The 26,573-nt window shown below is 38.9% G+C and overlaps 1 protein-coding gene across 8 annotated transcripts in view; it reads left to right on the forward strand.

Moving 5' to 3' along the window:
- PRKACB (protein kinase cAMP-activated catalytic subunit beta) overlaps positions 1-17,515 on the forward strand; it is a 146,164-nt gene extending 128,649 nt beyond the window's left edge. For all 8 annotated transcript variants that reach the window (XM_018045673.1, XM_005678170.3, XM_005678171.3 and 5 more), the window contains 2 exons: positions 3,909-4,073; positions 14,244-17,515. In XM_018045673.1, coding sequence (XP_017901162.1) covers positions 3,909-4,073; positions 14,244-14,369 — 291 coding nt within the window. In that variant the 3' untranslated portion in view covers positions 14,370-17,515. The remainder of the gene's footprint in view (positions 1-3,908; positions 4,074-14,243) is intronic.

Raw genomic sequence — 26,573 nt, forward strand, 5'->3', positions numbered from 1 at the left:
TACAGCTGCTTTCACATTTTTTGCCCTATCACATATTTTGTGCTATCCTGGCCTGAAGAAAGATGTAGGAGTCAAGAGAATCAAGTTATTTTCCCAACAATGAAACTGAGTTGATAGTCTCACTGGAGCTCAGGTTCCTTATTTTTATTTCTTCTAAAAAAGTTCCTTATCTTTAAAATGAAGCTTTAGACTAAATTAAACTCGGAGAAGGCAATGGCACCCCACTCCAGTACTCTTGCCTGGAAAATCCCATGGACGGAGGAGCCTGGTGGGCTGCAGTCCGTGGGGTCGCTGAGAGTCGGACACGACTGAGTGACTTCACTTTCACTTTTCACTTTCATGCATTGAAGAAGGAAATGGCAACCCACTCCAGTGTTCTTGCCCGGAGAATCCCAGGGATGGGGGAGCCTGGTGGGCTGCCGTCTATGGGGTCGCACAGAGTCAGACACGACTGAAGCGACTTAGCAGCAGCAAACTTCCTCTAGCTGCAGTATTCTAGAATGCTGATTTTACTTTCTATATCTACATATGTTAGAGTTGATAATAAAGAAACAATGCATATCAGAATTTGATACAATTTTGAAGGAAGAGTTCATCATTTTTCCCATTATAGAAGTCTTTGGTGTTTCCAGGTTAGCATACTATAAATAAAAGTCTTCCATTTAAAACATCAGTCAGTTCAGTTCAGTTCAGTCTCTCAGTCATGTCCGACTCTTTGCGACCCCATGAACCACAGCATGCCAGGACTCCCTGTCCATCACCAACTCCCGGAGCCTACCCAAACTCATGTAAAGGATATGACAGATACCCATCATTAATACACAACTGAGTGATTTCACTTTCACTTTTCACTTTCATGCATTGGAGAAGGAAATGGCAACCCACTCCAGTGTTCTTGCCCAGAGAATCCCAGGGACGGGGGAGCCTGCTAGGCTGCCGTCTATGGGGCCGCACAGAGTCGGACAAGACTGAAGTGACTTAGCAGTATCAGCATCATTAATATGGCTTACTGTGGGAGTGTGGACTACTTATCATAATCTCTGAGGGAAAAGAAGGTGTGATGTGGAAGTGAGGAGAACACGTATAGAATTTCAGTTTCCCAAATGATTCTGATATCTACCATCACAACCCTCTACCACTACTTCCCACTTGAGAAACACTGTTCTGAGGATTAAACGAATAAACATACTCATTAACTAATTCAGGACCATCACTGTATTTGCATTCCAAGTAAGGAACTGTTTTATTTAGGTGTCTGTATTCTTTTTCCACTTCATTGCAAATTACCTGAATTCAAAAGATTTATTTGTAGTATATCACTATCTACCATTCTGAACATCATGAAGGGGAGAATAACTGACATATTTCATTGAACAATTCATGAAACCTCTATTCTAAATGAAGATAAGTCTACTTCAAATAAGTTATTTCTTAAGAATCTAAACAAAATAAGGATATAATCATTTTATAAATAATTGTGGTATTTTTCAAGTGGATGGGGTGCCTTGGAATACCTTGTATTCTCTAGTTTTTACTCCAAGTAGGATAAAGAAATGTGCAGATATTTTTAAGATAAAATTTCAGTCTTTTATAAGGTTCCTGACAGTAACCTGAAGTTAAAGAATATACCCTGAAGTCAGAGTCCTGGTTTGCTATTATAGCTCTGCCACTTACTAGCTCTGTAATCTTGAGCAAATTGCTTAATCCCTATAGGTCTTAGTTGCATCAGGTATAAAATTGGGGCAATCATACTTACTTAGCTGTTATATTTTGGATTTTATGAGCCAGTGCATGTAAAGTGTTTGGCACAGTGCCTGACTTCTAATAAGCCATTGTGTCAAAAGCAGGAACTAGAGAGAGTGGTAGTTCACATGTCTTTTTTTTTTTTTTTTTAACATATAACCTCATAATCTGTACTCATACAAGCTTTGCAAAAATGACATTTTTTAGTCGCTAATATGAGTTGACGCCAAACTTTCAACTTTCAAATAGTCTTTGGTTACTTGACACAAGTACTAGTTTTCCTCTGTTATGATGGTGATTTTAGTTTATCATTTATACTAAAATTGTTTTCCTGCTTTGAGAACATGAGAATCTATGTCAAGTACATTGAACTTTTTCAAAGTCAGAATATAATAAATTAAGTTCTATACGTTTGAAGTGTAATAAAGAGTAAAATTCATGGGACTGAAAACTGTAAGACTACGTTTCTAGTCTAGCTCTGCTGCTTTCTGGTGTGATGATTGGATAAGGCGTATAATGTCTCAGAATCTTAGTTTCTCTGTATTTATTAATAGAATATAGGTAATACTGTATTCATCAAGAATGTCATATTGGACTAGCATGTAAGTGCCAAGAAATCAGAGACTCGTTTTCATTCACTGTTGTGCATCCGGCACCTAGAATACTACCTGGCACATAGTAGGTTATCAATACACTATTGTCAGATGGGTGAACTGTCTTATTTGAAGTGATCTAATAAATCCTAGAACTACAAACACAAAAATGACACAGTGTCTTCCCTCCGGAAGTTCACAGTCTGGGTGAGTCATACATGCACGAATGCTGCAGCATAGGTAGATGAATGAGTGCATGGTGAAGACCCCCTGCGGTAATGTCTGATACACAGTGCACGTTCTCGGTGCCGACGGCACTGGCAGAGAACCAGAGAAAGAACGCAGGTTCAGAAATGCATCTATTACCCCTTTAAAGCACTTCTTCAAGATTCATGGTCAGTTTGAAGTTAAGGCCATGATAGTCCAGAGAATCGTGTTTGTGTTTAGCGAAGGTGGGAGCATGAAATTGGGCACACAACAGGAAAATGGGATTAAAATGAAAGTGCACATGTTCACACACATGTAGCTATATGCATACATACGTGTGTGTTTGATGGGGAAGAGAGCAGTGAAAATGAGTGAACACAGTTGCATAGGACAATGCAGAAAAGGTAATAATGAAAGAAAATAGTAAGGAGGCATAGATATAGCTATTCATTCTAAAATCATCCCTTAATAGTACCCATTTTAATTTTTCAGTACTCATATTAATAATAGGGTGAGAACTGGAAGTTAGGTTGGAATAGAGAGTTAGAGGAGAAGAGTGTTTAAACAAAACAAAGTTGACCTAGGTCTCCAATGACTGGTGTTTATTTTATTGATTACCTGATATATAACATCTTCACTTATTTGGAGTTTTTTTTCTTTGTTTTTAAGGCTGGAGGCCAATCAACTAATTTTAAAATCTTCACAATATAGAAAGTGGAAACTGCTTTTAAACCAACCTAAATCATTTTTGTACTATTGCATAATAGCAGAATTATGCTTAAAAGTCACCCACTAGTGAAAGAAAAGTGGTTTCCTATGCTATGAAAGGCAGTGTGGGTTTTTATCATCATTTTTAGACTGCTTTTTTGATCATCTCTTTAAAAAATGTGCATACTGATATCTTTCATATGCTGCTTTTTCTATTTAAATTACAAGTTTAAATTTGTTTCTAAGACAAAAGTTTATAATATGGGATCCAAGGGGTCTTTCTTGAAGATGGGTAAACCTTCTGACATTGCTGGAAAAGTTCCATAATTATAAACATTTTTCTGGAGAGGGGTCCATTTTTCTGGAGTGAAAGTGAAAGTGTTAGCCACTCAGTCATGTCCCATTCTTTGCCACGTAAACAGTAGCTCCAAAGTTTATGACCAAAGCAAGATCTTAAGAGAACAGTTTTAATTCATTCACTTAAATCATTATCTTTTTTAAGGACTACTATGGAGATTGAAATATGTAGTTAAGAGTATTTGAAAGTCATCACTACATATTTTTGTTTATATAATGATCTAACACATTTTAAAAAATACCTTTCAGAAATATCTTGAATCTTAGAATGTGTGTCTTACCACATGGTCTGTCTTGCAGGTTCGATTCCCTTCTCACTTCAGTTCAGATCTCAAGGACCTTCTAAGGAACCTGCTGCAGGTAGACTTAACAAAGCGGTTTGGAAATCTAAAGAATGGTGTGAGTGATATAAAAACTCACAAGTGGTTTGCTACAACAGATTGGATTGCTATTTACCAGAGAAAGGTGAGCCTGTTCTTTCTTTAATTTGAAAGCTTTTTAAGTTACTACTTAAATTAAATGTAGTAGAGGTATCTTAACATAGCACAAAGTTTTAATATTTTTTACCTTTTGAATTAATCTTATGTAGGACTTAAAGAACCTGTATAGGGCTTCCTTGGTATCTCAGTGCTAAAGAATATGCCTGCTAATGCAGGAGACGTGGGTTTGATCCCTGCGTCAGGAAGATCCCTGGAGAAGGAAATGGCAGTCCACTCCAATGTTCTTGCCTGGGAAATCCCATGGATAAAGGAGATTGGCCAAGTACAGTCCATTGGGGTTGCAAAAGAGTCAGATATGACTTAGCGACTGAACAACAAAGAACCTTATAGCTCACAACTTAAATGAGTTTTCTCCTTGATAGAAGGGAAAGCGTATAGTCTGTATAGATCATCAATTGGAAATATTTTCCTTGTCAAATTTTCCCTACCAATAACTTTTACTTTTCATATGCCATGGCAAGTACATATTAGTGTCCTAATAATCTGCACTTCAAAGCTGATGTAAAGTCACATAGTAAGACAATATGTAAACAAATATACCCACCTACCCAGAAGCACACAGCCAGATTTAGTAACATTTAATTGTTGGATTCATTAAGATATTTTTCAATCATCATTACTTTACCTTTGGGATAAATTGAGACATTTAAGAAAAACTTTTGCTAGGCTAAATTACTTTTATCTCTCCTTTTCCTTCTTAAATGCCCAGTTAAAGATAATTCATATGAATGAAGTATTTTCATCTTGACTATGTTAATTTTTTTCTTTTTCTTTTACTATAAAACCAAAACATCTAATGTCTCAAAAATTTGCCATATCTAATAATGCCATGAAGCCATATGAGTGAATTTCCTTGGGGAAAAAAATGTAAATGCTCTAATTGTAAATAGTTGTTTTTCTAATTTATATTCTTATAAAATATTTTTTAACACTTAAAACAAATTTAATTCAGTAAATAGGAAACATAGCAAGGCCAAAGCAATGTGAGTCCAGTACAGCCTTTGTATCTCAAAGAGGGCTTCAGATACTCTCTAACCATTAAATTCATGAAACATTGCTGTTAGCATTGTTATCTCAACTGAATGTGTTATGTAGTCAAGAACAAAGTCCAGAGCAACTTAAAATAGATTTTAGATGTAGTGAATAAATAATGTGCTTTCATGCTGTCATGTCTGGCTCTTTACCACCTCATGGACTCCAGTCTCCTCTGTCCATGGGATTTTCCAGGCAAGGATACTGGAGTGGGTTGCCATTTCCTCCTCCAGGAATAAATAAACATATCATATTTTCCCTAAATTTGCCAGCACCCATGTAGTGCTGTAAAATTTATAAAAGCAACACTGTAATGTCTCATTTTAATCTTTGAAGTAATTCTTTGGGATAGGTGATGCCATTTTCCTCAATTAACTGATAAGAAAATCAGCTTAGAAAGGTTATGCTTTAAATTGTTTGAGCTGTTAAATAACATCTATGTTAGCTTCCCTGGTGGCTCAGTGGTAAAAGAATCCACCTGTCAATACAGAAGACACAGGTTTAATCCCTGGGTCGAGAACATCCCCTGGAGAGGAAAATGGCAGCCCACTTCAGTATTCTTGCCTGGGAAATCCCATGGACTAAGGACCTTAGGGGGCCACATTCCTCGGGATGCAAAGACTTGGACTGGACTTAGCAACTAAATAACAACAACATATTTAATTCTGGGTTCTTCAAATTCCCAATTCCCAGACCACATTAGCCCTTTCAGTTCAGTCACTCAGTCGAGTCCAACTCTTTGCGACCCCATGAACCGCAGCGTGCCAGGCCTCCCAGTCCATCACCAACTCCCAGAGGTTGCCCAAACTCATGGCCATCAAGTCGGTGATGCCATCCAGCAATCTCATCCTCTGTCGTCCCTTTCTCCTCGTGCTCCCAATCCCCCCCCCAGGATCAGGGTCTTTTCAAATGAGTCAGCTCTTCGCATCAGGTGGCCAAAGTATTGGAGTTTCAGCTTCAACATCAGTCCATCCAGTGAACACCCAGGACTGATTTCCTTTAGGTTGGACTGGTTGCACTCCTTGCAGTCCAAGGGACACGCAAGAGTCTCCTCAACACCACAGTTCAAAAGCATCAATTCTTTGGCGCTCAGCTTTCTTTACAGTCCAACTCTCACATCCATACATGACTACTGGAAAAACCATAGCCTTGACTAAATGGACCTTTGTTGGCAAAGTAATGTCTCTGCTCTTTAATATGCTGTCTAGGTTGGTCATAACTTTTCTTCCAAGGAGTAAGCATCTTTTTAATTTTATGGCTGCAATCACCATCTGCAGTGATTTGGAGCTCAAAAAAATAAAGTAAGCCACTGTTTCCGCATCTGTTTGCCATGAAGCGATGGGACCGGAAGTGATGGGATCTTAGTTTTCTGAATATTGAGCTTTAAGCCAACTTTTTCACTCTCTTCTTTCACTTTCATCATGAGGTTCTTTAGTTCTTCACTTTCTGCCCTAAGGGTGGTGTCATCTGCATATCTGAGGTTATTGATATTTCTCCTGGCCATCTTGATTCTACCTCATGCTTCATCCAGCCCAGCGTTTCTCTTGATGTACTTTGCATATAAATAAGCAGCGTGACAATATACAGCCTTGACGTACTCCTTTTCCGATTTGGAACCAGTCTGTTGTTCCAGGTCCAGTTCTAACTGTTGCTTCCTGACTTGCATACAGGTTTCTCAAGAGGCAGGTCAGGTGGTCTGGTATTCCCATCTCTCAGAATTTTCCACAGTTTATTGTGATCCACACAGTCAAAGGCTTTGGCATAGTCAATAAAGCAGAAATAGATGCTTTTCTGGAACTCTTTTGCTTTTTCAATGATCCAGCGGATGTTGGCCATTTGATCTCTGGTTCCTCTGCCTTTCTAAAACCAGCTTGAACATCTGGAAGTTCACAGTTCACATATTGCTGAAACCTGGCTTGGGGAATTTTGAGCATTACTTTACTAGCGTGTGAGATGAGTGCAATTGTGCAGTAGTTTGAGTATTCTTTGGCATTGCCTTTCTTTGGAATTGGAATGAAAACTGACCTTTTCCAGTCCTGTGGCCACTGCTGAGTTTTTCAAATTTGCTGGCATATTAAGTGCAGCACTTTCACATCATTATCTTTCAGGATTTTAAACAGCTCAACTGGAATTCCATCACCTCCACTAGCTTTGTTCGTAGTGATGCTTTCTAAGGCCCACTTGACTTCACATTCCAGAATGTCTGACTCTAGATTAGTGATCACACCATCATGATTATCTTGGTCGTGAAGATCTTTTTTATACAGTTCTTGTGTGTATTCTTGCCACCTCTTCTTAATATATATCTTCTGCTTCTGTTAGGTCCATACCATTTCTGTCCTTTATTGAGCCCATCTTTGCATGAAATGTTCCCTTGGTATCCCTAATTTTCTTGAAGAGATCTCTAGTCTTTCCCATTCTGTTGCTCTCCTCTATTTCTTTGCATTGATCGCTAAGGAAGGCTTTCTGATCTCTTCTTGCTATTCTTTGAAACTCTGCATTCAGATGCTTATATCTTTCCTTTTCTCCTTTGCTTTTCACCTCTCTTCTTTTCACAGCCATTTTGCTTTTTTGCATTTCCTTTCCATGGGGATGGTCTTGATCCCTGTCTCCTGTACAATGCCACAAACCTCTGTCCATAGTTCATCAGGCACTCTATCTATCAGATCTGGTCCCTTAAATCTATTTCTCACTTCCACTGTATAATCATAAAGCATTTGATTTAGGTCATACCTGAATGGTCTAGTGGTTTTCCCTACTTTCTTCAATTTAAGTCTGAATTTGGCAATAAGGAGTTCATGATCTGAGCCACAGTCAGCTCCTGGTCTTGATTTTGCTGACTGTATAGAGCTTCTCCATCCTTGGCTGCAAAGAATATAATCAGTCTGATTTCGGTGTTGACCATCTGGTGATGTCCATGTGTAGAGTCTTCTCTTGTGTTGTTGGAAGAGGGTGTTTGCTATGACCAGTGTGTTCTCTTGGCAAAACTCTATTAGCCTTTTCCCTGCTTCATTCCGTATTCCAAGGCCAAATTTCCCTGTTACCCCAGGTGCTTCTTGACTTCCTACTTTTGCATTCCAGTCCCCTATAATGAAAAGGACATCTTTTTTGGGTGTTAGTTCTAAAAAGTCTTGTAGGTCTTCATAAAACTGTTCAACTTCAGTTTCTTCAGCGTTACTGGTTGGGGCATAGACTTGGATTACTGTGATATTGAATGGGTTGCCTTGGAGACGAACAGAGATCATTCTGTTGTTTTTGAGATTGCATCCAAGTACTGCATTTCAGACTCTTTTGTTGACCATGATGGCTACTCCATTTCTTCTAAGGGATTCCTGCCCGCAGTAGTAGATATAATGGTCATCTGAGTTAAATTCACCCATTCCAGTCCATTTTAGTTTTCTGATTCCTATAATATGACGTTCACTTTTGCCATCTCCTGTTTGACCACTTCCAATTTGCCTTGATTCATGGACCTCACATTCCAGGTTCCTATGTAATATTGCTCTTTACAGCATCGGACCTTGCTTCTATCACCAGTCACATCCACAACTGGGTACTGTTTTTGCTTTGGCTCCATCCCTTCATTCTTTCTGGAGTCATTTCTCCACTGATCTCCAGTAGCATATTGGGCACCTACTGACCTGGGGAGTTTCTCTTTCAGTATCCTATCATTTTGCCTTTTCAGACTGCCTCAGAAGGCTGTAAAGTGTGAGTGTGAACTCCGGGGTTAGGTAGACATTGATTGGCATCCCAGATCAGCCAACCATTAGGAGTGAGAGCTCAAGCAAATTACTTAACTACTTTAAAGCATCAGATTTCTCATCCTCAACATTTAGGTTAAAGTAGAGAATGCAAAAGAACGTAGTTTGGAGAGAAAAAGTAAATAGATTGGCTCTATTTTTCTTGCCAGTTGAGGTATGTTTCATACAGTTGTCATGAGGTAATTTGTTAAGTAAATAAATTTTAAATCATCATAATCCCATCATTCAGACAGTACCTCTATTAACAGTTGGCATATTTCTTCCTTTTATTTCTGTTCTTTTCCTCACTACAGTCCAACCACCTTCAGTAGTAAATCTGCTTCCTCCAGGCTTTCACTTTCCCCTCAACTTCAGACTGCATGCATACTTAGTCACGCTCAACTCTTTGCAACCCCATGAAAATGTAGCCTGCTAGGCTCCTCTGTCCATGGGACTTTTTAGGCACACTGGAGTGCGTTACCATTCCCTCCTCCACGGGATCTTCCCCACCCAGAGATCAAACCCCAGTCTCCTGCAACTCCTGCAGTCTCCTGAGCCGTCAGGGAACCACCACATCATTTTATGTAGGTTTATGATATGATTTTTTTCAATTTTCAAGGTACTTATATGTCTAATGTGTGGAATTTTTATAAACATTCATGAAAAATACATATTTCAGTTTTCTCCAGTTTTATTGTAGTAAAGTACATATAACATAAAATTTAATATGTTAACCAAATGTGAGTGTTCTGTTCAGGGACGTTAAGTACATGCATACTGTTGTGCCACCATCACTGCCATCCATCTCCAGAACTTCCTCCTGCAGAACTGAAACTCTGTGCCAATAAGCAGTAATTCCTCTGTTTTGTTGGTCTTCCCAAATATTTATGTTGTATTGGGGGATCTTAATTGGGATTACATGTATTAATTAGAAGAAAACCAAAATCTTGAAAATTCTTCATAATGAAACATGTTATATTTGTGCAGTTATTCAAACATTTTCTGTTATTTGGTAAGGTTTTAGAAACTCCTTATTTCATACAAGTCCAATTCTTTCTCAAAGTTTTTCCTTAAATTTATATTTTGGTTGCTACTGTGAGTATAAGAGTATGGGGGAGAAAACATTTCTATGTTTATTATGATTGGCCACCTTACTAAGTAAATTCTGTTACTGATTTCCTTAGATTTCACTGGAAGATCATCACAGTGGGTAGAGGTGTCATTGGTCTTCTTTTTAATATCTTTTATTTCCATTTTGTTTTATTTGTATATGCTAGAATATCTAGAACAATATTTTAAAATAGTGGGCCTGTTGAACAGTCTTATCATGTTCTCTTTTGAATGGGAATGCTTTTTATGCTTTACCACCAGATATGGTATTAGCCGTTTGTCTTGGACAAGTATTCTTGATCAGGTTAAGGAAATATCCTTGACTGCCAGTATATTGTATTTTATATTCTTTGACATGTTAGTATAAAGAGTTATATTGGTGAGATATCCTAACATTCCTGAAATGAATATCCTTTAATCATGGGTATTATTATTTTAATATCTGCCTGAAATTAATTTGCTCAAGATTTATTTAGGGTTTTTACTTCTATAGTCTTAAATTTTATCAACCTATAGTTTTTGTTTTTCTGGAGTTGAAATTATATAGATTCATAAAATTAGGTTGGAAATTTTCCAAGTTTCTTTGGGAAATTTAAGAAAGATAGAAATTATATTTATACTTTGGAAATTCTGTAGATATTGGCCTCTTCAAATTTTTGCCTATTATTAATTTTAGAATTTTATATTTTCCTATAAAATCATTGATATACCTTTGTAATTATCACTATACTATATTGTTATAGTACTGTTAATTAATGCTGTATTTAGATGGATCAATTAGATTTCCTTGAGGTTTGTCCTTATTAATATTCTAAAAATGTGTGATGTGTTTTAGCTATTTTAAAACTTATATTTAGAAATAAACATTTCTGTTACTTAGCCAATATTTACTATTCTATGCATACCATGTATTTTAAACAATTACTCCTAAAAGGTGTAGACCTGCTACTGCTCATCCAAATGATGAATCCAGGTTAAACAGCCTATCTGCTGAGAAGTAGCACAGTATAACAGGTTATTGTATTGGGCAAATTGATTGATAGTAAATCTTGATGATTAACAGAAGTGAACTTGGGAATCTCTGAATAATTTACAAATAGAAATAATTCAGTACTTTAAATAGCCATTTGTTTTAGTATCATGTCAGTGATAAGTATGTAGATAAGTACAAAATGATAGAAAGTTTGAATAGTTTTCATAGTCTTTATTCTTTGACCAAGTGCTCATGAACAAAAAATAGTCAAAGTCATCTGGCAGAAAAACAGAAAGGGAAGAAAATGGCCTGGACAGCTCACACTGTACAGTCATTTTCTAGAGATGATTGTCTCAATAGGTGTGATCCTAAATTACTGCCTGGCTAGACATGAAGCGACTGTCTGCTCAGCTCATTCTTCTGTGTCGTGCAGACCTGCAAGCCCCCATACAGGGTACACAAGGCAACCGGTTAAACTTCCCATTCCTACTTATTTTTTACCTTATTTTTTAAGATGTCTTGTTTGTTTGTATCTTGTAATAACTTAGCCATGTATGTAAATTATTTATAAATTAAAAATTGTATATTTATTGGTGATATATACTCAAAGATGTAAAGGCATATTAATCAAAACTCATTGAAAATCAGTGGTATAAATATTAGAAACAGCTCTGGACTAAAAGTGAAGACTTATAAATTTGAAACCTACTTTAGCTACTTACTAGTCATATGAATTTGATCAACTTTCTGTTTTATAATCTGTAAAATGGGAATAAGGCTACCTGCCCTGCCTCTCTCACAGTGTTATTTTGAGAAAGAAATGAAACCACATGCATATAATTGTTTATAAACATTATAGATGCTGTGTAAATTGTGATGTTATTTTTTCAGCTTTTAAAATCTTTTCCTCAGACATATTCCATACACAACATAATCTTTATAAAGATTTATTTTAAATAATGGAAAGACGTTGTATTTTTAGGATCCAAAGAGAAAAATGTTCAGAATTTAACAATTTTGTAATTCTTAAAGACTTTTCAAATTTCCTAGAAAGTTCTGATAGCCAGATATTTTAAACAAAATAATCTTGGGAATAAAAAAAATAACCTAAAGAGGAAGGAATTAAGGAAAGGATAGAAAAATAGACTTCAGAAATAAGAAACTGATAAAGGAAATCTAGAGTTCTGTAACTTTCAGTCCAGTTCAGTCGCTCAGTCATGTCCGACTCTTTACGACCCCATGAACTGCAACATGCCAGGTCTCCCTGTCCATCACCAACTCCCAGAGCTTGCTCAAACTCACATCCATCAAGTCGGTGATGCCACCCAACCATCTCATCTTCTGTAACCTTAAGTACCAGCATTTTGATGGCAGCAGTGAATTATCCTAGAAATCTCAAGTTTGTTGGCCTGTACCATATTTTGAATGAAAATGTTGAGATTAATAGCAAACCTATAGTTAGTTTCTTCTTTTAATGTTGTTATCATTTAAGGACTTAAAGGCATTTAAAGATTGCCACTGCGTTAGTAATAGTAAGAATTTATTGATTCCCCCAAAACCTTGGGGTTCGATTAATTTGCTAACTGGCTCACAGAACTGAGAAAAGCTGCTTACTGGGTGACCAGTTTATTATAAACGGTGTAACTCAAGAATAGCCAGATGGAAGAGAGGCCTAGGACAGGGTGTGTAGAAAGGGGATCCTAGTTTCCTGCTCTTTCTAGGAATGCCATTCTCCCCAAGTCCTCACTGGTTCACCACCTCAGAAGTTCTCCAAAATCCAAACTCTTTCCTTTTGGGGTTTCATGAAGGCCTCATTATATAGGCATAATTGACTCAATTACTGCCCTTTGGTATGAGTGTTCAATTGCTCAGTCATGTCTGACTCTTTGCGACCCCAAGCACTATAGTCCTCCAGACTCTTCTGTCCCTAGGATTTCCCAGGCAAGAACACTGGAATGGGTTGCCATTTCCTCCTCCAGTGGATCCAGTGGATCTCTGAAGTTTTCAGAGATTGAACCGTTGTCTCCTGTGTCTCATGTATTGGGAGACAAATTGTTTACCACTGAGCCACCAGGGGAGTCTAATTGAGCTCAATCTCCAGCCCCTCTTCCCTCTCAGATCAGGTTGTGGTTTTAGTTGCTTAGTCATGTCCAACTCTTTACAACCCCAAAGACTGCAACACCCTGTCCTTCACTATCTCCCGGAGTTTGCTCAAACTCCTGTCCATTGAGTTGGTAAAGCCATCCAACCATCTGGTCCTCTGTCATCCCCTTCACCTTCTGCCTTCAATTTTTCCCATCATCAGGGTCTTTTCCAATGAGTTGGCAGGTAGCCAAAGTACTAGAGCTTCAGCTTCAGCATCAGTCCTTCCAATGAATATTCAGGATTGATTTCCTCTAGGATTAACTGGTTTGATCTCCTTGCTGTCCAAGGGACTCTCAAGAGCCTTCTCCAGCACCACAGTTTGAAAGAATCAGTTCTTCAGCACTCAGCCTTCTTTATGGTCCAGCTCTCACATCAATACATGACTGCTGGAAAAACCATAGCTTTGACGAGATGGATCTATGTCATCAAAGTAATGTCTCTGCTTTTTCATACGCTATCCAGGTTTGTCATAGCTTTTCTTCCAAGGAGCAAGCGTCTTTTAATTTCATGGCTGCAGTCACCGTCCACAGCAGTTTTGGAGCCCAAGAAAATAAAGTCTGTCGCTATTTTCATTGTTTCCCCATCTACTTGCCATGAAGTGATGGGACCAGATGCCATGATCTTAGTTTTCTGAATGTTGAGTTTTAAACCAGCTTTTTCAGTCTCCTCTTTCATCTTCATCAAGAGGCTCTTTAGTTCCTCTTCACTTTCTGCCATAAGGGTCGTGTCATCTGCCTATCTGAGGTTGTTGATAGTTCTCCCAGCAATCTTGATTCCAGCTTGTGCTTCATCCAGCATGGCATTTTGCATGATGTACTCTGCATATAAGTTAAATAAGTAAGGTGACAGTATACAACCTTGATGCACTCCTTCCCTAGGTCAGGTAGTGAACTGAAAGTTCCAACCTTCTAATCACAGTGTTGGGTACCCTGGCAACCAGCCACCCTACTTAAGTTACCTATGGGCTTTCCCAAAGACACCTCATTAACATAAAAAAGACACCTTTGCCATGCTCAACTCAGGAGATCCAAAGGCTTTAGGAGCTTGTGCCAGGAACTGACACTAAGACCAAATATATATATTTCTTATAATAAATCATAATATCACTCTTGTTTTCTCTGTTTCTCAATTACAGGTTGAAGCTCCATTCATACCAAAGTTCAGAGGCTCTGGAGATACCAGCAACTTTGATGACTATGAAGAAGAAGATATCCGTGTCTCTATAACAGAAAAATGTGGGAAAGAATTTTGTGAATTTTAGAGCAACAAGATGACATCGGAGCTCACACTCAGTCTTTGCACTCTGTTAAGAGATAAGGTAGAGCTGAGACCGTCCTTGTCAAAGCAGTTACCGAGTTCCTTCATTCCAGCGACTGAGTGAGGTCTCTATTCCCGTCATCCGTGTGTGCACTCTGCATCCACCTCTGTAACGAGGCACCGCTAAGCAAGCATTGTCTGTGCCGTAACACAGAACTAGACACTCTCCTGCTTCCCTTTGGTTCGTCATTCTTCTCTTCTTCTACATCCATTCCGTCCTGTTTCATTTCCATTAATTTTTCTGCAAATAGTGCTCATTTTATTTTCTTGGTGTTTCAAATGGGCAGTGTTATGGCTTTGTGACTTTGGAAGGGAAGGATAAATGTTGCTTTTAGTAACTCTTAACCAATATTTGTGTTGGTCAGTTGCTTGAGGATATGCTTTCTAATTATTTTTACTTTGAATAGCTCATACTCAGTTTTTGCCAAAACGCTGGACAGTTTTTAAAGATAGAATGTCTTTTCACCAAGGGTATTTACACAAATAAAACATTAACTTTCCTAGAACTCACTAATGCAGAGTAGCTAGACCCAGCAGTTTGGATTCACACAGATCAGAAGCTCTGTGTCACTTCACTGCCTTTTCTGTCATCCTCCCCTTGAGTAAATATGTGGCCAACCTGTGCAGTGTGACAATTGTGTCTCATTTGCAGGAAAAGCTAATAACATGGATCATAATCATCCAGATTCTCTCACTTGGTACCAGCACTTATGTAGGTATCAAGAGCAGAGTTCTAAGATTTATAAACTTTAACTTTCCATAAGGATTTTAGACAGTATTTTAATAGAACATGACTAATGAAAGTGACAAATTTGTAAGTTTCTCAAAGAGTCCCCATTGTAAACTTTTTAAAGGAAGAGAAATGAACTAAAAAGAACATTGATGTGAACAAACACTCATCTAAGCCGAACAAATACTCATCTAAGCCAAACAAGTGGCTGGATTCTTGTAAATGACATAGAGGCACTTTCGTTTAGAGGTATTTTGTTTGTTTGGCTTTGCCTTGTTTTGTCACGGTTAAGAGCAAAACCTGTTGCCAGGCGATTATGCTGGTGTACTGTATGTGTCAGCCTGAGACAGAGGCACTGCTGCAACTTCAGCTCTCGTCCTGTGCCTCGGCAATGAGGGGAGGGGGCAAAACTGCCACAGTTGCATTTTAATTTTGAGGTGTGGTATTTTTAGATATGTCATAATTTCTAGCTTCTTTCAGTAAATGGAATTATGATCATGCAAATACAATTTTAGTATTTGTTTTTTTTAATTTTTTTCTTTTGCCAGCTGACTTAATAACATTGCTATCATGTGGAAATTTCAAGCAGTTTTGCCCATTTCGTTCACTGTTGAGAATCCATGGCTTAACTCAATTTTTTGATATTTTTTTCTTTGCTCTTAAATTTCCTGTCTGGTTTTATCTCTGTGTGTCAGTGGCCTATCTTAAAACAACACACCAAAATAGTTGAAAATAAACTGTGTTCATTTTTATGATCAATTTACATGCATATAAGATGAGTTGTATTTAATCAAACTGATCTTAATGTATATAAACACTCTGCTTCATTATCGGTGCAGGTAGGTCACTGATTCTGCTTCTTCTCATGTGTACCACACCTTTGTAAAACCTTTGAAGATGCTGGAGAAATCTGCCTGAGATGTTCTCTGCATCAGTCTGTACATCTTTTGGTTGTCAAGTGTTTCTGCATGGTCATGTCACTTAAAGCTGATACTGATTTGTTGGTCCACTTATATTTAAAATGTGCAAGGAAAATATGAAATACTTTGCTGTAGCAAATTTTATGTAATGATATATCATGTTAATAAATCTAAAACATCATTTGTATAAAATAATTTAGGTTTTTTGTATTTCATTTAGACCCAAGAACATGCTGATCATGTATTCAATATGTATGCTATAAATGCTATGGTACCTATGTTGTATATTATTGTAAAATTATTACATAATAATTTTAGTAAATCATGGGGTGACAATTTGATTATTACATTTTTAGTTTTCAGTAGTTAAAAAGATTTCTATGAATTCTTAAAAAACAAAAAAGAAAATCATGAAATTACTACTGCCTGGCACAAATTTGCTATAAAATCTGCCTGGGTGGATGACCCATAGGCACGCATTGGCTTTGAGGGCTATTTAGCCATTCCATTTAACTTCCCATTTGAAGGATATCAGCAAGCTTTGTCCCACTCCATCAAGGGAGTCTGTTTCCAACCACTCAAATACACTGAATTAGAATATCTTAAAATTATATAAAACTCCCAGTTTCAGCCACAGTTTAGCCAAAAGTAAGATAAAAACTTGAATAAGAAATAAGTGGAATGAATCAGTATTTAATCTCAGATTACGTTATTTGAAACAGAAGAAATAATGAGGAGATGACATTGTCAGGAAAGGAGCCATGGACTGAAAGTCAAGGCATCTGAGTGTCAAGCCTTGTCTGTCACTATCAGCAGTGATCTTGGCCTCAGTTCTCTTATCTGTGAAATGGACGAGTTCCATTAGGCAGTTTCCAAGGTCCCTTCTAACTTCCCCATGTTTGATGATTTTTGACATTCTGAGGGGATAACATGCTTTGAAGTAAGTCTCAGTAAGGTGATATTCTAGGGCATCTTTCTTCTCCTTAATTCTTGCAGTGTTCTTACAGTTCTTTGAATATCATGAGAACCTCGTGTCTGTTCTGATTCCTTCCTCCTTCACTGATGCTAAATATCCAATTGATATCAAACTGTCAACCTACCAAAATGATATTGTGGCTTGTGGGCATTGCTGTCTTGTTCTGATATGTTCCTGTGGTGAGTGCCCATTGGCCTGAAAATACTCGTTGTAAACCTAAAAAAATCATTTTTCTTTCCTACTGTTTTTTCTGCTTGTTGAAGAATCAAATGAAATAATGTATGTGAAAGCACCTTGTAAACTGTAACCTATCAATGTAAAATGTTAAGGTGTGTTGTTATTTCATTAATTACTTCTTTATTTAGAATGGAATTTCCTATGCACTCCTGTAGCTAGGAAATGCTAAAAACAACTGTGTTTTTTAATTAATAACTGCAAAATTAAAGTATCTTGAAAGGATAGAACAATTTGAGTCTTGGATTCTATTTAGTACCCTTATTTCCTGATTTATTTTCTGTGTATACTTCAGATGCTTATGGATTCCTAGTTCTTATGTATTTGGGTAAGAATGGAGCAATAGAGGGTCAAATGGCCACTAGCCTATTCTAACTGGGTGTTTACTGAGAAACTACTAGATTTATTCCATAGTCTCTAAAGTGTTTCTACATTTTCCTAATACTATTAGTCTAAATTACTCGTAAAATAATATTGAAAATATTCATATTTTAAAGATTAACACTAGAAGAGCCCTCACCCTTACTTTGTAATAGTGAACCCTGAATTTATTTTTTTTTTTCTTTAGAGGTGTTTTTGAGCTTCACCATTACTTCTTCTGGTTTTAGCCAGGTTGACTAATGTGTATTACTATAGTTGTCATTTACCTCAAGAAATACCTTTTTAGGTAATTAATAACTTACCATTTTTTGCTTTGTTACTACAAACGTTTATAAACATTGATGCATTGTATAACCAGTGACTGCTTCATTTTATCATTGTTAAGCTCGTGTAAATTCTAGTTTCTTCATTTCTGTATGTAACTGGTTCTAAAGATCTGGGCATATCTTCACTCCAGAACTATCATCATTTGAAATTCCCTCAACTTTTTCTCTTACAAATATTGGATATGATGTTAAATACCTTCAGTTTAGCTTTGCTGAACATTTTCTGTATGCCTTCTGATGAGGGCTGAATTGTGTCCTATCAGAATTCCTATGTTGAAGTCCTAACCCACAGTACCTCGGAATATCGTATTTGAAGGTAGGCCCTTTAAAAGGATAATTAAGGTAAAATGAGGTCATATGGTTGGGCCCTAATCCAATAAGACTGTGTCTTTATGAGAGGAGATTAGGACAGAGACCACACAAACTGAGGGAAGACCATGTGAGACCCTCAGAGGAAGAGGACCATCTGCAAGCCAAAGAGAAAGCCTCAAAAGTAGCCAATCCTGCTGACACCTTGGTCTTGGACTTCTGGCCTCCAAGAATGTGAGGCAATAAATTTCTGTTGTTGAACCACCCAGTCTGTGGTCCTTTGTAAAAGCAGTCCTAACAAACAAGTACACCCAATGAGTATGCTCCCATGGTGAATGGCTTCCAGTCATCTCCCCTCAAATGCTTTATACTTGGTTAATACTGTCTTCCCCCGTGGCTCAGTGGTAAAGAAGCCATCTCCAATGCAGGAGACGCCAAGAAGCAAGTTCGATTTCTGGGTTGGGAAGATCATGTGGAGGAAATGACAACTCACTCCAGTATTCTAGCCTGGAGAATCCCATGGACAGAGGGGCCTGGTGGGCTATAGTCCAGGGGGTCACAAGGAGTCAGACGCAACTGAGTGACTAAATAACATCAAGATTCACCATAAACCAAAAAAGAAAACAAAACTGTGGTCACAGACCTCACTTCACCTGCTGCTTGTTTCTATTCTTCCCTGGGGTATTAGCAGGAAACAGTAGCTAATGAGAGTGAGGGTGATAACTGAAACTATGATTAACTCCTGGTCTGACTTACCCTTGGCATCAAACTGTCCTCTTGATAATACAACATAAAACTGAACACACCAGACTCGCTGAGTTTAGAGTCTTTCAGTTCAGTTGCTCAGTAACCTGCAACCCCATGGACTGCAGCACGCCAGGCCTCCCTGTCCATCACCAACTCCCTGAGTTTACTCAAACTTATGTCCATTGAGTTCATGGTGCCATCCAACCCTCTCATCCTTTGTCAACCCCTTCTCCTTCCACCTTCAATCTTACCCAGCATCAGGGTATTTTCTAATGAGTCAGTTCTTCACATCAGGTGGCCCAAGTATTGGAGTTTCAGCTTCAGCATCAGTCCTTCCAATGAATATTCAGGACTGATTTCCTTTAGGATGAACTGGTTGGATCTCCTTGCAGTCCAAGGGACTCCAAAGAGTCTTCTCCAACACCACAGTTCAAAAGCATCAATTGTTCAGTGCTAAGCTTTCTGTATAGTCCAACTATCACTTCCATACATGACTACTGGCCATAACAAAACCATAACTGTGACTAGATGGACCTGTGTCATCAAAGTAATGTCTACTTTTTCGTACACTATCCAGGTTTGTCATAGCTTTCTTCCAAGGAGCAAGCATCTTTTAATTTCATGGCTGTAGTCACTGTCCACAGTGATTTTGGAGCCCAAGAAAATAAAGTCTGTCACTGTTTCCATTGTTTCCCCATCTCATGAAGTGATAGGACCAGACGCCATGATCTTAGTTTTCTGAATGTTGAGTTTTAAGTCAGCTTTTTCACTCTCCTCTTTGCTTAGCTCTTAATGCTAATGTTAATGCAACAGCCAAAAGGAAAGTGGGATGGGGATAAAGGGCTGGTGAGAGAAACCCAGTTGGTTCATTGTCTGATTATTGATGGGGTAGTAATACTCACAGCCAATGATTACTTATGTGTTAGTTTTTCCTTGGCTCCTGTAAAAAACTACCGCAAAATTCATGATTTAAAACAACACAAATTTATTATCTTAGAGCTGACATACGAAGTGAGTCTCTCTAGATTAAAAATCAAAGCATTAGCAGGCTTGTATTTCTTTCTAGAGGCTCTAGGTTTCCTTGCCTTTTCCAGCTTCTAGAGGCTGCTTACTTTCCACATAGAAATGATAGAATATATTTTCAAATATCTGTAAGGATTCATTAATAGATTGCACTCAAGACAAACATCTCCACAGACCGAAAAGATGAAAATACACAGTGGTAAGTGGGGGCTAAAGCCACAGACATACTAATAGGTGAGATTTTTATTACAGTGAGATAATGATACTAAATGAAAATGATATTAAAATTCAGAGGTGGTCATGGACACTGTGAACAAAGATAATTCACAACTGGCATCCTTGAATTAAGAAACTATAGATGAAATAGTGTGTGAAAAAATATCTTTTCAGGAAAAATTGACACACAGGTTTCAACACCAAATCATAGTCCAGTAAAGGTTTTGAACTACAAAGAGTAAAATTTTTATGCATAAAATTAAGACCCTCAAGGTGATGGCAGAATCTGGCTATTTCAGATGTCTCCTTAGTATTACTTGGTGCCAAGCAACAGTGATGGTATGAAGTTCTAAGTGAAAGACAACGTGAGCCAAGAGTAGAATACCCAATCAAGGTGCATTTAATTTAAAGGCACAAGGTAAGTCTCCTTGAGTAATTAAAAGAAAACCTATGGCTCCTTCACATCCAACTGGATCTTTGAAAAAGAACTCAGTAATGAGGAAGCAGAGATACAAAACCAGTGGTGAACACTGAACCTATTTGTCATACTAACCACACACACAAGAGTGGGAATTAAAGTTACAGAACCAGATGTAAATGTTATAAACCTTAGCAAAATTAGAATAAGATAGCTAACAAAATTGGAAGGTAGGAAAAGGAAGTAAGACTGGTCATTCCCTTATCTTTTATGGCAGGAAGTCAACTAATAGAATCTAAAACTAGTGGCTGTGGTAATATAAGATAATGACTCTAACTTCTCAATGATTCTTTTTATAATTTCGTAATTATTTTGTGGGGAAAGAACATTTATCAGCAGCTTTCATTTTTACTTCGACTTCTTGTGTTGAATCCAATTACATTTATTTTCATTTCAGTTTCTTCTAAATTGGATTTTATAAGTAAAATTAAGTTGGAGATGTTCTATTAAAAAGTATGGTATAATTTTTATTAAATAACTGCTATCTAGCTAGTACCTCTCTGTGTCTCTAGCCTTCTATTTCTGTTTTCACATAGAGGAAAGCCCAGCATGGTACTGCTGCTGCTGCTGCTAAGTCACTTCAGTCGTGTCCAACTCTGTGTGACCCCATAGACGGCAGCCCACCAGGCTCCCCTGTCCCTGGGATTCTCCAGGCAAGAACACTGGAGTGAGTCAGCATGGTACTAATGATGTGGAATTTGGAGTGATTTTATAACTTCTCCTTTGCACTTCACTGAATTGCTTGCATTCTTTATAATGATAGAGTAATTCTTCAAAAATAAACATGCCCCATGTCAGAGCATTAATATCTTCATCCATTTTAAAAATTCAAATATTGTGATACTTACTCTTAGCAATTAAGCCAGTTCCATCAGAGTTCAGCTTTCTAAACAAATCCTGATCCATTCCTTTTAGGACTGAAAATAATACTTTTGAGCAAGCCATCTGATGTCACTGAAACGGCATTACCAGCAGTATCATTGCCATGAAGAAATATTTTCATCTCATTCCTCATTTCCCAAGCTCAGGAGCAACCTTCCTTTTAACAGCCAACATCATTGTCATGTGGAGAAAAAGCTCTTGTCTTTGCTGCCCATTTCTTCATACATTATGCTAAAAACTCATACCCAGTGACCACAAGCTCCCTGTTATTAAATTTTTCACTATTTTCTGTAATAACTGTCAAAGTCAAGAAACACATAGTTAAGTGCCGAACATTCTCCATGAATAAATATGGTTGCTAGCATCCAGAAAAAAGCCTTTTTCATTCAAGTAGCAATGTTCTTCTTTGTCACTTACTGATCTGCAGAAAACCTCATTTCTATCTATCCTGTGGCTAAGAAAACAATCACTAACCAAATAAAAGTTTTCTTCCCTGGGAAAAACAAATGAAAAAGTTGCTGAACCTTTTTCCTTCATATACAATTCAACACCAAAAGCCCAATGTAGAATCTCTCGTCAGTGGCTTTACCTACATTGTTCCAGATAGTATGCCACCAACTTTTTTTTCACTTTGCTTTCCCTCCATACATACTTGTCATTTATTTGGGGCTGATTTTGCACAATTCTTAATTTAGTATGCTTACTACACTTTTTGCTATAAGGGGGAAGACTGAATCTTGCTTTTATACTTTGGGAACTGATACTAGTCAAGGCTCTCTCAGCAAGTGACAGACCACTCAATGCAAAGTAGCTTTAAAAAAAAAAAGGGAAATACTGGACTCACAGAACCAGGAAGTCCAAGGGTGGCTTTTTGTCAAGATCAAACTGTTGACGGTTCACGTATTGCTGAAGCCTGGCTTGGAGAATTTTGAGCATTACTTTACTAGCCTGTTAGATGAGGGCAATTGTGTGGTAGCTTGAGCATTCTTTGGCATTGCCTTTCTTTGGGATTGGAATGAAAACTGACCTTTTCCAGTCCTGTGGCCACTGCTGAGTTTTCCAAATTGGCTGGCATATTGAGTGCAGCACTTTTGCAGCATCATCTTTCAGGATTTGAAACAGCTCCACTGGAATTCCATCGCCTCCACTAGCTTTGTTCATAGCGATGCTTTCCAAGGCCCACTTGACTTCACATTCCAGGATGTCTGGCTCTAGATTAGTGATCACACCATCATGATTATCTGGGTCGTGAAGATCCTTTTTGTACAGTTCTTCTGTGTATTCTTGCTACCTCTTCTTAATATCTTCTGCTTCTGTTAGGTCCATCTCATTTCTGTCCTTTATCGAGCCCATCCTTGCATGAAATGTTCCCTTGGTATCTCTAATTTTCTTGAAGAGATCTCTAGTCTTTCCCAGTCTGTTCTTTTCCTCTATTTCTTTTCATTGATCGCTGAAGAAGGCTTTCTTATCTCTTCTTGCTATTCTCTGGAACTCTGCATTCAGATGCTTATATCTTTCCTTTCCTCCTTTGCTTTTCGCCTCTCTTCTTTTCCCAGCTATTTGTAAGGCCTCTCCAGACAGCCATTTTGCTTTTTTGCATTTCTTTTCCATGGGGATGGTCTTGATTCCTGTCTCCTGTATAACGTCACGAACCTCATTCCATAGTTCATCAGGCACTCTATCTATCAGATCTAGGCCCTTAAATCTATTTCTCACTTCCACTGTATAATCATAAGGGATTTGATTTAGGTCATACCTGAATGGTCTAGTGGTTTTTCCTACTTTCTTCAATTTGAGTCTGAATTTGGCAATAAGGAGTCCATGATCTGAGCCACAGTCAGCTCCTGGTCTTGTTTTCGTTGACTGTACAGAGCTTCTCCATCTTTTGCTGCAAAGAATATAATCAATCTGATTTCGGTGTTGACCATCTGGTGATGTCCATGTGTAGAGTCTTCTCTTATGTTGTTGGAAGAGGGTGTTTGTTATGACCAATGCATTTTCTTGGCAAAACTCTATTAGTCTTTGCCCTGCTTCATTCTGCATTCCAAGGCCAAATTTGCCTGCTACTCCAGGTGTTTCTTGACTTCCTACTTTTGCATTCCAGTCCCCTATAATGAAAAGGACATCTTTTTCGGGTGTTAGTTCTAAAAGGTCTTGTAGGTCTTCATAAAACCGTTCCGTTCAACTTCAGCTTCTTCAGCGTTACTGGTTGGGTCACAGACTTGAATAACTGTGATATTGAATGGGTTGCCTTGGAGACGAACAGAGATCATTCTGTCGTTTTTGAGATTGCATCCAAGTACTGCATTTCAGACTCTTTTGTTGACCATGATGGCTACTCCATTTCTTCTAAGGGATTCCTGCCCACAGCAGTAGATATAATGGTCATCTGAGTTAAATTCACCCATTCCAGTCCATTTTAGTTCACTGATTCCTAGAATGTTGATGTTCACTCTTGCCATCTCTTGTTTGACCACTTCCAATTTGCCTTGATTCATGGACCTCACATTCCAAGTTCCTATGCAATATTGCTCTTTACAGCATCGGATCTTGCTTCTATCACCAGTCACATCCACAGCTGGGTATTGTTTTTGCTTTGGCTTCATCCCTTCATTCTTTCTGGAGTTATTTCTCCACTGACCTCCAGTAGCATATTGGGCACGTAATGACCTGGGGAGTTCCTCTTTCAGTATCCTATCATTTTGCCTTTTCTTGCTGTTCATGGGGTTCTCAAGGCAAGAATACTGAAGTGGCTTGACATTCCCTTCTCCAGTGGACCACATTCTGTCAGACCTCTCCACCATGACCTGCCCACCTTGGGTTGCCCCGCGGGCATGGCTTGGTTTCATTGAGTTAGACAAGGCTGTGGTCCCAGTGTGATTAGTTTGACTAGTTTTCTGTGAGTATGATTTCAGTGTGTCTGCCCTCTGATGCCCTCTTGCAACACCTACCATCTTACTTGGGTTTCTCTTACCTTGGCCTAGGGGGTATCTCCTTACTGCCACCCTTCCTGACCTTCAACATGAGATAGCTCCTCTAGGCCCTCCTACACTCTTGCAGCCACCGCTCCTTGGGTTGCTCCTCCCGACCACCGCCTCTGGCCTCCAGCATGGGGTGGCTCCTCAGGGCCACCGCCCCTGGCTCCGGACGCAGGGTAGCTCCTCTCGCCGCCGCTGACCTCGGACGCGGGGTAGCTCCTCTCGCCGCCCCTGACCTTGGACACAGGGTGTCTCCTCCTGCTGCCACTGACCTTGGACAGGGGATAGCTCCTCTCGGCCGTTCTTGCGCGCCGTCGCAGCCTGGCACTCTCGGCCGCTGCCCCTGACCTCGACATGGGTAACTCCTCTCGGCCGCGCTTAGTGCGCCGGTTTGCAGCCGCCCAATTGCACTCATCTCACATGCTAGTAAAGTAATGCTCAAAATTCTCCAAGCCAGGCTTCAGCAATACGTGAACCGTGAACTTCCTGATGTTCAAGCTGGTTTTAGAAAAGGCAGAGGAACCAGAGATCAAATTGCCAACATCTGCTGGATCATCGAAAAAGCAAGAAAGTTCCAGAAAAACATCTATTTCTGTTTGACTATGCCAAAGCCTTTGACTGTGTGGATCACAATAAACTGTGGAAAATTCTGAAAGAGATGGGAATACCAGACCACCTGACCTGCCTCTTGAGAAACCTGTATGCAGGTCAGCAAGCAACAGTTAGACCTGGACATGGAACAACAGACTGGTTACAAATAGGAAAAGGAGTATGTCAAGGCTGTATATTGTCACCCTGCTTATTTAACTTATATGCAGAGTACATCATGAGAAACGCTGGGCTGGAAGAAACACAAGCTGGAATCAAGATTGCCAGGAGAAATATCAATAACCTCAGATATTTAGATGACACCACCCTTATGGCAGAAAGTGAAGAGGCACTAAAAAGCCTCTTGATGAAGGTGAAAGTAGAGAGTGAAAAAGTTGGCCTAAAGCTCAACATTCAGAAAATGAAGATCATGGCATCCGGTCTCATCACTTCATGAGAAATAGATGGGGAAACAGTGGAAAGAGTGTCAGACTTTATTTTTGGGGCTCCAGAATCACTGCAGATGGTGACTGCAGCCATGAAATTAAAAGGCGCTTACTCCTCGGAAGAAAAGTTATGACCAACCTAGATAGTATATTCAAAAGCAGAGACATTACTTTGCCGACTAAGGTCCATCTAGTCAAGGCTATGGTTTTTCCTGTAGTCATGTATGGATGTGAGAGTTGGACTGTGAAGAAGGCTCAGCGTCGAAGAATTGATGCTTTTGAACTGTGGTGTTGGAGAAGACTCTTGAGAGTCCGTTGGACTGCAAGGAGATCCAACCAGTCCATTCTGAAGGAGATCAGCCCTGGGATTTCTTTGGAAGGAATGATGCTAAAGTGGAAACTCCAATACTTTGGCCACCTCATGCAAAGAGTTGACTCATTGGAAAAGACTTTGATGCTGGGAGGGATTGTGGGCAGGAGGAGAAGGGGACGACAGAGGATGAGATGGCTGGATGGCATCACGGACTTGATGGACGTGAGACTGAGTGAAATCTGGGAGATGGTGATGGACAGGGAGGCCTGGTGTGCTGCGATTCATGGGGTCGCAAAGAGTCGGACACAACTGAGCGACTGAACTGAACTGAACTGAAGATCAAACTATATATCATTGGAACTCTGCCTCTCTCTCACTCCACCTCTTAACCCTGCTTTCCTCAGAATTGACTTCAGTTTCAGGAGACACTCTCCATGGGGCAGAAAATAAAGCCACTAGCACTCTAGGCTTGCACTTTCAGAAGAGTTCATAGTCCTTCATGAAGGAGAAGTTCTCTTGTGAATTACGTCAATACCTGAATGAGACTAGTGGTCCTGCCTGGGTCAGAACCTACCTCTGCCCAAGTAAGGGGATATACATG

Source organism: Capra hircus, chromosome 3 (genome assembly GCF_001704415.2).
Source record: "Capra hircus breed San Clemente chromosome 3, ASM170441v1, whole genome shotgun sequence".
NCBI classification, from domain to species: Eukaryota; Metazoa; Chordata; class Mammalia; order Artiodactyla; family Bovidae; genus Capra; species Capra hircus.